Source organism: Larus michahellis, chromosome 10 (assembly GCF_964199755.1).
Source record: "Larus michahellis chromosome 10, bLarMic1.1, whole genome shotgun sequence".
In the NCBI taxonomy this organism is placed as follows: Eukaryota; Metazoa; Chordata; class Aves; order Charadriiformes; family Laridae; genus Larus; species Larus michahellis.
The window spans coordinates 24,870,654-24,882,845 of record NC_133905.1 but is presented as its reverse complement, the minus strand read 5'-3'; the positions used below and the strand labels follow the sequence as shown (position 1 = coordinate 24,882,845).

Genomic DNA, 12,192 nt, shown 5'->3' with positions numbered 1-12,192 from the left:
CCCCATGGGGCTCGTTAAAGTGCAGAAAGCCCTAAGGAGCCACAGCTCTTCCATGATTTTCTTCAGGGCTTCTAGCCTGGTACAGCTCAGTGGAGAGGTCTCAGGAGTCTACTTAAAGTGGAAGGTTTCAAGAAGTACTTAATAAAAAGGTAATTTTTCATTTTGAAAGGGCTTTTCATTAGTCTTTTTATTTTTCCAGAGGAAATGCTTGCAGCTTTCTCCAACTGATACTGAACCAGAGGGTCTCCTAAGGAGGACCGGAGAGGTAGCAACTGCCATCTCCTCGAGGTCCCCCACTGTATGGACAACTTGCCCCCCCACCTCCTCCTCCCCACCGTTTCTCTTGGGGCTGCCTGGGACTTGCATTCTTTTCCTACATCAGACTTGTGCGCTGAGTCTGCAGCTGAATCTTAACAGCTCCTTTGCACCAATTCCAGCCCGATTCCCCCGGAGACTTCGCTGTAAATAGACAAGGGATTCTTATTAAATTTGAACAGCCAGAAGGAAAAAATGATACCAATTAATTGAAGAAACCCAATGCATTCCTCCACTATATGCCAAGTCCAAGCCTCCAATAAGTTCCACCTTCCTCAAACAACCACCATAAAAGAAATACATTGGAGAGATTGATAGGAAGTTCTAAATATACGCACAGTTAGTGAGTTGGCTAAAGAGACAGTGTGGCAGATTAAGAAACTTTGCCTTATTCTTGGCCAAATTTCCATCCCAGAGCCTTGTCACCAACTCATGTCTCTAGTCATGTCCCTGCCCATCTCCCTGTGATCACATCTTCCTGGCTGTCTGTACCTCCTGATCCCATGCCCACCCTTAGCAAGTTAAATCAAGGTGTTGTGGGGCAACAATTCAGAGTCAAATGAAAAATAATTTGTCAATGTGGAAAGAATTACTGAGTTACGATTAAGAAAGAAATGAACTGCTGTAAAATTACTGGCTTGTTAAACAAAACTTTTCTTCTCCAGCAAACTCTAGCAAAACTCTTCCTTGGAGACAGTCTCTCCTCAAAGTCCCCTTGCAACCATACGGTGAATTGAGATGCAAGAATAAACTCATTACAGTTCCTTCACGTTAACGAGCTCCCAGGGGAAAGTCACGCAGTGTGGAGGGCCCTGGCAGGAATAAAGAGCCTTGGAGGTTCAGCAGGGTCTGCTGAGGGCTGTGGGTGACGAAGCTGCTTCAGGAAATTGAAGCGTGCCTCCCTGGGGGCTGATAAGAGCAGAAAACCAGAGGCAGTGATTTCAGGGTGACAAAGAAAGGAGGCAGAGACATCCTGTGTGCTGTAGCCCCCTGGATGTGCCCTGTCAAGCCAAGGGGCCCAGTGCTAATCCCCAGCTCGTTGCAAAGGGGATGCTTTTGGTCATCACCACATGAGCTTTCCCTCTGCTCACCACCAGGGCCCATACACGCTGAGTGCCTTCCACATTCTTGCCCCTCAGACTCGGCACGACGCAGCTCCCCCTAAGCCTTTGCCTGGACCCTAACCCTAATCCCTCACCTGCAGCTCTCATCTGTAGCCCTTCCCTGAACACCAACGCCAAAGCTGAAACCCTCACCACATGCCTCACGCCTAAAGCTGTTAGAGCGGGTCAAGAGATGGATCACCAACAATCATTGGAGGGCTGGAAGATCTCTCCTAGGAAGAGAAACTGAGAGAGTTGGTGGTGTTGAGCCTGGAAACAAAAAAGTTCCAAGGAGACCTTCTTATATCCTTTCAGTGTATGAGGTAGCCTTATAAGAGAGAGAGAGATTTTACCAGGGCCAGTAATGACAGGACAAGGGGCAACAGCTTTAAACTGAAAGAGGGTCGATTTATATTGGACATAGGGAGGAAATTTTTCACAGTGAGCGTGGGGAGACACTGAAAAATGTTGCCCAGAGAAGCTGTGGATTCCCCAGCGTTGGCGGTGTTCAGGGTCAGGTAGGGCGGGGCTTTGAGCATCTTGATCGAGTCACAGATGTCCCTAAAAAACAGGGATTGGACTAGATGATCTTTAAAAGTCCCTTCAAACCAAAACCCTTCTGGGATACTATGAGTGCAGAGGTGGCCACACCAGTGCTGAGTCAAGGGGGACAATAACTGCCCTTTTCTGGGTGTCCACGGCCCTTCTAACACCACCCCATAAGCAGCCGGCCTTAATGGTGCTGAACCTTTACCAGAGGCTCATATGGCATCCCTCAAAATGCCCAGGCCCCTCTCCTCAGAGTCACTCCTCATGTGGTCCTGTCCCACTTTGCCCCTTCTCCTAGAAAAACTTGAGGAGGTTTCTGTTGGCCGCCTCCCCAGGTGTGTCAAGGTCCCTGCGCACTGAAGCTCCAGAACATCAGCATTTAAATTGCATGTGCAGATGGCTCATGCTGAGTCGTGGTTCCTCTAACAAGACAACTTGAGTAGCTGTAGGATAGCAGAGGTAAGAAAAGGGGTTACTAGTGTCATGGACATCATGAGGAAGGTGGAAAGTGCCACTGCCACCATCTCAGAAACACCAAGGGAAGGGCCAACAAGGAAACGGTGAAAAAGAGTTGGCTCTTTGTATAGGAGAGGATAAGGATAATCCAAGAGAAGAACTTGAGAGTGGAAGAAGAGTGGAAAAGGGCATGAAAGGAAAAGAGAAACATCAAATTGGCTTGGTTGGAAGGAACCTTTCAGATCACCTACTCCAACCATCAACCTACCTCTGACAAAAGCCATCACTAAACCATAGCTCTAAGCACTATGTCTGCCGGTCTTTTAGACACCTCCAGGGATGGGGCCTCAACCACTTCCCTGGGCAGCCTGTTCCAATGGTTAATAACCCCTTCAGTGTAAAAAGTTTTCCTAATATCCTGCCCAAACGTCCCCTCATGCAACTTGAGGCCATTTCCTTTTCTCCTATCGCCTCTTACTTAAGAGACGGACCCAACATCCTTATAACATCCTTTCTGGGAGTTGTAGAGAGTGAGAAGGTCTCCCCTCAGCCTCCTTTTCTCCAAGCTTAACAATCCCAGCTCTCTCAGCCGCTCCACGTAAGTTTTATTCTCCAGATCCCTCACCAGCTCCGGTGCCCTTCTCTGGACCTGCTCCAAGGGCAGACCTCACTGTCTTTTTTGTGGTGAGGGGCCCAAAACTGGACACAGTACTCCAGGTGGGGCCTCACCAGTGCCGAGTACAGGGGGATGATCACTTCCCTACTCCTGCTTACCACACTGTTCGTGATACAGGCCAGGATGCTGTTGGCCTTCTTAGCCACCTGGGCACACTGCTGGCACATATTCAGACGGCTGTCCACCAACACCCCCAGGTCCTTTCCTGCAGGGCAGCTCTCCAGCCACTCCTCCCCAGGCTTGTAACGCTGCATGGGGTTGTTGTGGCCCAAGTGCAGGACCCAGCACGTGGCCTTCTTGAACCTCATACCACTGGCCTTGGCCCATCGATCCAGACTCACCACACCACTCTGCAACACCTCTCTACCATCAAGCAGATCAACACTCCCAAACAACTTGCTGTTTTCTGCAAACTTACTGAAGGTGCACCCGATTCCCTTCATCCAGATCATTGATAAAGATCTTAAAGTGAACTGGCCCCAATGCCGAGCCCTGGGGAACAAGTATCAGGGTGACCATCTGCACACAAACATTAACAGCTGACCAAAGGGAGCTTGAGTCCAGGGGCAGCTGGAGAAACGCTGGGATTTGGCCAACAGAAATTCTTGAAGTCTTTCAAGGAGAAGTGTCCAGTCCTGCATCCCGGGGAAGAATAACCCCAATGCAGCAGGACAGGCTGGGACCTGATGTGCTGAGCAGTGACCCTGCAGAGACGGGGCTGGGCACCCTGAGGGACGCCTCATGAGCCAGTGGTGCATGCTCACTATGAACAAGGCCGGCTGCCTACGGGGCTGCAGGAGGAGGAGCGTGTGCCCCCCAGGCAACTTGAGTCACCTTCCCCTTTGACTCAGCACTGCTGTGGCCCAACACACACAGCTGTGTCCCAGTGTGCGGCTCCCCATTTTGGAGAAGTGGAGAGGACCTGGAGAGTGTCCAGAGGAGGTCTGCCAAGATGGGCTTTAGGGCCCAGTGCACGCGCGCTTGGTGGAGAGGCTGAGGGACCTGGGCTTCTCTGGCCCAGTGGCAGGGAGGCTCTGGGTAGTATTGGAATAGCCTGAACCTGGTTGAAAGGTTGTTTCAGAGACAATGGAGGTTTTCTTTGGTGGGAAACAGCAGGAGAAAGAAATAATGCAACAAAGGGCAGCTTGGGAGGTGGAGACTGGACACCAGGAGAAAGAAATGCCACGCCAAGGGCAGTGCTGTGCTGCAACAGATCACCCAGAGGGAGTCGGGATCAGCCCAAGGCGTTGTGTTTCAGGAACAGCCAAGGACGATGGAGAGAGATGAGTAAAGGCAGTGAGATGCTGAGGGGAGAGCAAGACGGGGAAGCAGGGCGTTGTCTGCAGCCTGCAGGGGAAGAGGAGCAGATGTGGGACACCGTAGCACAGCCTGTGGTTGAGACGATCAAGGGAGTTGGCAAGGCTGAAAGCCCCCAACAGTGCTTATGTCTTTCTCCTCTTGGCTGTGGCTGTTGTCCGTGCCACCAAGGCTACCAGAAGACACCTTATCCTTACAGCACTAGGGCCTTAGCGCCTCCTCTTCCCCACCCGGGAGCCGTCATTCTGTCTTTCTGCCCTTGGCATGGCACGTCCTCCCATCACAATGCCCCAGGAAGAGCCCTGAGCTGTGGTTGTGGGGCAGGATCTCCCTTCCCAGGGGCTGGAGGCCAGGGCTTGGCCCTTTGCCTTCCTCTCACACATTCAGCATTAGCCAGCGTCAGAGACACCTCTCCATTGCCTTTGCCTACCTGCCCTCACTGCCTCCAGTTTTCCCTCGAATGAGCCCCCAGGAGTCTTTGGCAGTAATGGCCCTCAGTGGGACCCATTAACGCTCCAAGAAACTTTGGAATTTGCTGCTGACGTTGACTTCTGGAGAGGTTTCATCAGCCTCCCCTGTGTCTGAGCTTCATGGACTCAGCACCAAAACCACCAGAGAGGGCATTAAAATGCCTTGAGCTGGACCTCTGCCACTAAACTGGTCCAGGCACCTCGGATGGAGGAAACTCATGGCAAAGAGCTCCTCTGCAAAACGGGAGAGGAGACGAGCAGACAGACAGAGGTTAAAGGCAGCTGGGAGTGGGAGGACACTGAGAGCTCACAGAGAGAGAAATCTTCACAGCCCTCGACACGGTAAGTCTCTGGGTACAGGGCAATGCCACTGCAGTTCCTGCAGGGATCTCCTAAAGCTCTCACAGTCCAAAACCTATGGGATCTCTCTCCTGTGTAGAGCAGGAGGACATGCCCAAGATCAGAGATTCTCTGCTGCACCATCAGACGGAGTAGACATTTCACAGGGACTTTTCCAGAAGCACCTCAAGGCAAGCGCTACCTGGGAGTTGTCCTGGTTTCAGCTGGGAGAGAGTTCATTTTCCTCCTAGAAGCTGCTGTGTTTTGGATTCAGTATGAGACTAATGATGATGAGACATTTTGGTTGAGTTGTTGCTAAGTAGTGCTTATGTTAAGTCAAGGACTTTTTCAGTTTCCCGTAGAAAACGAGAGGGAGCAGAGGCAGGACAAGCTGGGCATAGGAATATTCCATACCACAAACATCATGCTCAGTATAGAAATGGGGGTTGGCTGGGCGGCAGGAATCCGTGTTTGGGTTTGGAAGGCAGGCAATGGGAAGAGATTTGCTCAGAGATGTCCTGACTTGTGAGTGTGCTTTCCTCCTTTGGCAGTACCTCAGGAACAAAGGGATCCGATGTCCAACGGCAGTTCCATCACCCACTTCCTCCTGCTGGCATTCGCAGACACACGGGAGCTGCAGCTCTTGCACTTCTGCCTCTTCCTGGGCATCTACCTGGCTGCCCTCGTGGGCAATGGCCTCATCATCACTGCCGTAGCCTGTGACCACCGCCTCCACACCCCCATGTACTTCTTCCTCCTCAACCTCGCCCTCCTCGACCTGGGCTGCATCTCCACCACTCTGCCCAAAGCCATGGCCAACTCCCTCTGGGACACCAGGACCATCTCCTACTCGGGATGTGTTACACAAGTCTTCGTGTTTGTCACCTTCATCTCAGCAGAGTTTTATCTTCTGACAGTCATGGCCTATGACCGCTACATTGCCATCTGCAAACCCCTGCACTATGGGTCCCTCCTGGGCAGCAGAGCTTGTGTCCACATGGCAGCAGCTGCCTGGGGCAGTGGCATTCTCTATGCTCTTCTGCACACAGCTAATACATTTTCAATACCTCTCTGCCAAGGCAATGGCCTAAACCAATTCTTTTGTGAAATCGCCCAGATCCTCAAGCTCTCCTGCTCAGACTCAGACTACCTCAAGGAAGTTGGGCTTATTCTACTCAGTGCCTGTTTAGTCTTCGCATGTTTTGTTTTCATTGTGCTGCCCTGTGTGCAGATCTTCAGGGCTGTGCTGAGGATGCCCTCGCAGCAGGGACAGCACAAAGCCTTTTCCACGTGCCTCCCTCACCTGGCCGTGGTCTCCTTATTTGTCAGCACTGGCATATTTGCCCACCTGAAGCCCCCCTCCATCTCCTCTCCATTTCTAGACCTAGTGGTGTCACTGCTGTACTCGGTGGTGCCTCCAGCAGTGAACCCCCTCATCTACAGCATGAGGAACCAGGAGCTCAAGGGTGCCTTGAGGAAACAGACCCAATGGATCCTGCACCATCAACAGTAATTTTCTTCCCCTTTCTTTCATAGTGTTCAAATCACGTTTCAGAGAAATTTCTGCTTTTTTTTTTCCTGATAATCATACTTAGAGGTAATTGCTTGGGATCATAGCACTTCTCTTGAGGCTCTTTCCTGTTGTGTCTCATCCTTGAAGAACCATGTGTCACCTCTTTCCTCCCTAAGAGCATCTCTGCAAGAAAAGGGGATCTCCTGAGTGTGGTGCCTGATGGCTGGGTCTGCTTGACACAGTTTTGGCTAAGAACAAGCCTAAGGAACTGGACTTCTCAAGTGTCTTTCCGCTTTGTTTTGGGAAACAATGTCACAGTAGCACTGGCATATTTTAGACACCGAGACTTAGTTGAAGGCTCTCTTCTTGGTGTAGAGGGGCAGTGGAGATGGTACATGACCTCCCAGTAACATTCCTCAGGCTGTCACAGGTATGATGGGGCTGATGGCAGATTTCAATCCATGTGGAAAGGAATCTGGAGTGGTCAGGAGAGGACGGGGACACTCCATGTTCTCTGGGTTGGGAAGTGAATGGAGACACAGAAGAGTTTAAGTCTCAGAGATAGGTCCCCCCAGGACAAATCACTAAATCCAGGTACCCACAAGCCAGGACTCTGCAGGGCCGTGGGAGGCAGTGAAGATGCATCAGGCAGAGGGAAGGGAGACTGGAGAGATGCGGTAGCTGCCTGAGGAGCCCCAGGGCCAGGAGTCTCCTGCTGTCCTGGGGAGCAGGGCAGGCGGGGAGGCAGAGCGGGGCAAAGGCAGTTTGGGCTGGGGATCAGCTGCAGCTGAAGGCAGGAGAGCCAGAGAGCGAGTGGCCTCTGCTGGCCCTTGGGGCCAGCTCCAGCCCTGGGGTGATGGGGAGGCTGAGAGCCCTCTCTGCCCCCAGCAGCTGTGGTGCCCTTCAGAGGGGCTGGGGCTGTGGGGGGAGTGCCCAGAGCTCTGCAGTTCCCTGTGGGGAGCACTGCTGTGGGGCCAGCCCAGACCAGGGGGCTCTTTTGGGCTGGGCTGGGCAGATGGCGGGGAAGGTGGGAGAGAGACAGGGTGGGTCTGGAGTGGTGTGGGAAGTGCCCAGGAGAGGAAAACCCCAATGTTAGCGGTGCTGTGTGACCATGTGAGGACGTGCTCCAGTGGGCATGTGGGGCACAGCCAGGTCTCCTGGAGAAGGAAGCAAGTCATTGTCCTGGTTCTGGGAGGGACAGGGTTAATTCTCCCCTGGCTCCATCAGGGACACAGGTATTCCATGCCATGTGAGCCATGGCCAGGCGGAGCTGCCAGAGGAGGGGCCAGGAAGTCGCTGCTGGGGAGCGGGCTGGGGCGTCCTGGGTCCGGTTGGTGAGCGGCGGTTCCGTAATCGTGTTTGTACATTCCTCTGACCGTGTTACTGTTGTTGTTTTGTTGTTCCCTTTGCTCTTCTGTTAAACTGCCGTTGTCTCAACCCAAGAGTCTTGCCTTTTCTCTTCCGATTCTTCTCGTATTGGGAAGGCCCGAGAGAGTGGCAAGTGGTTCTTTGTTGCCATCTTTAACTTTTGGTTTAAGTTTATTAGGTGGCTGTTGGCTTTGTGTTTTGAGTAGGGATGCACATCCGCTGTTATTAAAGCCATCGCCCAAGATATTCTGCATCAGCCAAGTGACGTGTTCCCAGAGCTTCTCTGCGGGGTGCCGCTACTGGGAAGTAATTCCCCAGGCCAGCGATGGGTGGGCTGTTGGAGTTGCTGATGAACTTCTTGGAAAAAGGGACAAATTAGGAAGAGCGGAGCATTCCTGGTGTGCAGAATGGCTAGGTCCCAAAGAGCAGCTGTCAGCACGGCACAGAGATGAAGAAACATTCTCGTGTTGGGAGGAGAGAGAGAAGTGGCTACGTGGCCCTGCTCGCCCCATCACCCCCATGGGGCTGGTCCCACCACATCGAGTCCCAGCATCAGGTTGTTCTTGTCTGCTTCCACCTTCGCCATGAGGGCGTCCACTCGGCGGTGGGACGGGTGACAATGGACAATGCAGCGTCCACGTTGGTAGGTGGCTGCGGGGGGCGGGGCGTCACCTAGCAACAGGGGACGCTGCCTTGTCCCTTGTCACCCGTCCCGTGTTGGTGTGACCACTCTGCTGTGAGGAGCCAGCAGAGGAGGAGGAGGAAGAGAAGGAGGAAGAGGAAGAGGAAGGCTTCAAGTGCCCATCCCTTCCAGCCATCCCGGGCCCCCCCTCAGGCAGAAAGGTTCCCATCCCCCTCAGGTGCCTCCATGGCTTTGGGCAGGGCAGCAGCCATGGCCCAGCTCAGCCTGTACCAGCTGCTGGACGAGGCCATCGGGACGCCCGAGCTCGGGGCAGTCAACTTCATGGCGTTGCGCAGCCTGCTGCTCGCCATGCTCGGGCACCTGGGCCTGCGGGACCTGCCTGCCCAGAAGCAGGGGGACAGCCTGACCCTGCTCTGGGAGGGGGACCAGCCTGCAGAGGCACCCCCTCTGCTGGAGAAGGAGGGCGACAGGGCCCAGGACAGGGGGCAGCAGCCCCAGGAACCGGGGCAGTGGCTGCCTGGGAAGGACTTGCTCCAGGAGAGCACGAGCAGCCCCCAGCTGGCCTCCGTGGCCACCGACATGGGCTGGATGAGGGACAAGATCAAAGCCAACGAGAGTGGCATCTCCAAAGTAGAGGCTCTTGCCCATCCCCTGGCTGCTCCCCTGCACGACACCCCATCCTCCGGGGTCCAGCCGCCGTTGTGCTGCCCTTAGACCAAGGGCTGGTATAAGCCTGAGCTGAGGGTGGCACGTGGGGCTTCAGTGAAGGAAAGGGGTGAAGTCTTGGGGAGGAAAAGCTGGGGCTGAAATGCTGCTCCGCTTGCTCTGGGTCTTCCCCACGTTGCCGTCAGCCGGTCCTGGTGGGGCCGATACCCAGCTGTTGCGTGAAAAGGGGCAAAGCGGTTTTGTCAGAAGATAAACCCCCTTGCGTTCTAACACTCCTCACTGAGGTGGGAGGCTAGGTGCGGCTAGGTTTAAATTCTGAGTGATGCCCAATTCAGCACTATCAGTCCAATCGCGTTTAATATGTATTAAACTATTACGATTTGGATACACTAATAGTGGACTGCACCTTCAGTCTAGTCGTGCTCATGAACTAGCACGGCCACTCTCGAGTCTTTGGTCGCATTCAGTGAGAAACCAAAACGACTAGCTACTTAAAAAAGTGCAGTTTATTTAAACAACAGATATATAGGTTCTTAGGATTGCCGGTGATAAATACACTGTCTGCAAAGCACGTGCAAATGAAAGTATTGTTACATATACAAAACGCGCGACAAAGTTATAAACGATACAGCCTGGCTTTAAATGTAGGAAAAGAGAGTCTCTAGAGAAATTTCTAAGTTTCCCGAGGAAGCACTCGGTATAATCTAAGTCTTACCCAAAGGCGTCCCTATGGGGGGGAAGAGAGGCTCAGCCCGTCGACTGATCCCAGAAGTCAGTGATGTAATTCTTTGTGATGGTGTCTTCCCTGGGTATCCCCCCTCTCTTGGGCTATTTTTATACTATTTGTTATCTTCAAGGTGGAGTTTGAGTGACTTTAGTCAGACATACTTTTATCATGATTGGTGTAAATTTCTCTCGCTTCACAATTAAAGGTATAGTTTACGAGAAATTCAGGGCGCAGACTCAAGAAGGAGTGGTCGCACCTTGGAGGCGGGTAGCCTTCGGGATGGAGGTGTGTTTTGGTATTATAATGACATTATAATGAGCAAAGTTCGCACAAAGGACAGCATTTCATCAAAATTTGACAAAATGTTGGCTCTGAGCATCTAGCGGGCAGCTAATTGGCAGCTTATCTGTTTCATGGTATCATCCCATTCCTGTATCCGCTATACATCATAAGGTAAAGCCACGGAATAATTGCATCCCGTCCCGTACCTCATGTAGCTTATCAGGGAACCACAGATGTTGTGTCCTTCATGCCAGCTGCGGCTATTTTCTGCCTCAGAAGCCTCTTGATTTTATACTTTTCCTTAATGTGTGAACAATGCTGTACTTTTGTATTTTTTAGCCAATTTAGTATTTATTCCACACCAGCGAGTCCCTGGTGCCCTTGGCTCCCTTGGATGGAGGCTCGGCACCCTGGAGGTCCGGCCCCACCACCCTCTCCAGCCCTCTCTTCCCCGCTCCTGACCTTCAGCCAGTACCGCATCCACTCCTGGGGCAGCTGAGAGGCTCCATCAGCACCTCATGGGCCTCATCTCCCACCGCTTGCCCATGGGCTAAAGCCGGCACTGGTGGGGACCGGAGAGGGGCCTCACCCTGCATGGTGCTGAGCCACTGGTGACCATGCATCGCCAGAGCATCCCCTGTGGGGAGAACTAAGCTCGGGCTGAAGGAAAGAGCCACCGTCAGCACTGCCGGGCCAGGTCCTGCCAGGGCTGGGACACCGCGGGAGATGGTGGCAGGGAGGGTTCCCCGCGCAGCTGGAGATGATGGTGGCCACTTTGTTAGCAGTGGCTGCTGCTGCCCTGGCCAGGCTGTGCTCGAGGGGGCTGCAGCGGCTCTTTGCCCTTTGGATGGGCTGCAGGGATCTCACTGGGAGCCTGGCAGGGGCAGCAGGGCTGGGGGTGTCCCTGCTGAGCCGGGCCGTGCAATGGGCCCCCCCGGGGCAGGGGTGGGGGTCTCTGGGAGCTGCTGCCCCATCTCAGCTCTTGAAGATGTGATGGATGGGACGTGCTGCCCGCGCTGCCCTGCCAGCCTGGCACTGCCCCCCGGCTCCAGGCAGGCCACAGCGGCGGCAATGGTCCTGGTCCCCAGGGACCCTCTCCTGGGGATCACCCCCACCACCCCTTTCTGCCAGGCCACAGCTCTCTCCGAGGAGCTCCTCCAGGAGATGGGCGCAATGAAGGAGGCGCAGTCCCACCTGGAAGAGGAGCTCCGGGCCATGCAGGAGGCACTCGGCTTGGTGAGCTGCCGCCAGTGCCCCGAGAGGGAGCTGGGCCCTCGCCCCCTCCCTGCCCCTCTCCCCATCACCACCCCAGCCCCTGCCCCGCGGCCATCAGCCCTCCCTGTCCCCCAGCAGGAAGGGCACCAGGAGGGCAGAGTGGGAAGGATGTCCCAAGGAGGGCAGCAGGGCAGCTCAGCCACCCCCACCCAGAGCTCCCCACCCTCTGCCCGCCAGCACGGCCCCAGGGAGGGTAGAAACGGGCACCGCTGCCTGCAGCTCAGGCTGGGGCTAGAAGGAACTCTGGCCATCACCCAAAGGGACGCTCAGGCACTTTGGAACCAAAGAGCCATCAAAAAAGACACCTGGGAGCTGGGAAGGAGGGAGAGAAAGCTCTGCCCCGCGCAACACAGCCACAGCCCCCGGGCACAGCCCTTCCCGGCGCCCCTCTCTCTTGTGCCCAAGGCAATATGGGGATGCTCCTTTGGAATGCGCTCCCACAGCCAGACTGGTGTCCCTGTCCTCTCCCTGCTCCAGGGGAAACTCCAGGACG

At 54.2% G+C, this 12,192-nt stretch overlaps 1 protein-coding gene across 1 annotated transcript; it reads left to right on the top strand.

Annotated features, from left to right (window-relative positions):
- Nucleotides 1–5,775: 5,775 nt before the first annotated feature.
- LOC141749376 (olfactory receptor 14A16-like) lies at nucleotides 5,776–6,738 on the top strand. The gene has a single exon (XM_074602758.1). It carries the CDS (start codon nucleotides 5,800–5,802, stop codon nucleotides 6,736–6,738), a length of 939 nt encoding a protein of 312 aa, XP_074458859.1. The 5' UTR covers nucleotides 5,776–5,799.
- Nucleotides 6,739–12,192: the final 5,454 nt, after the last annotated feature.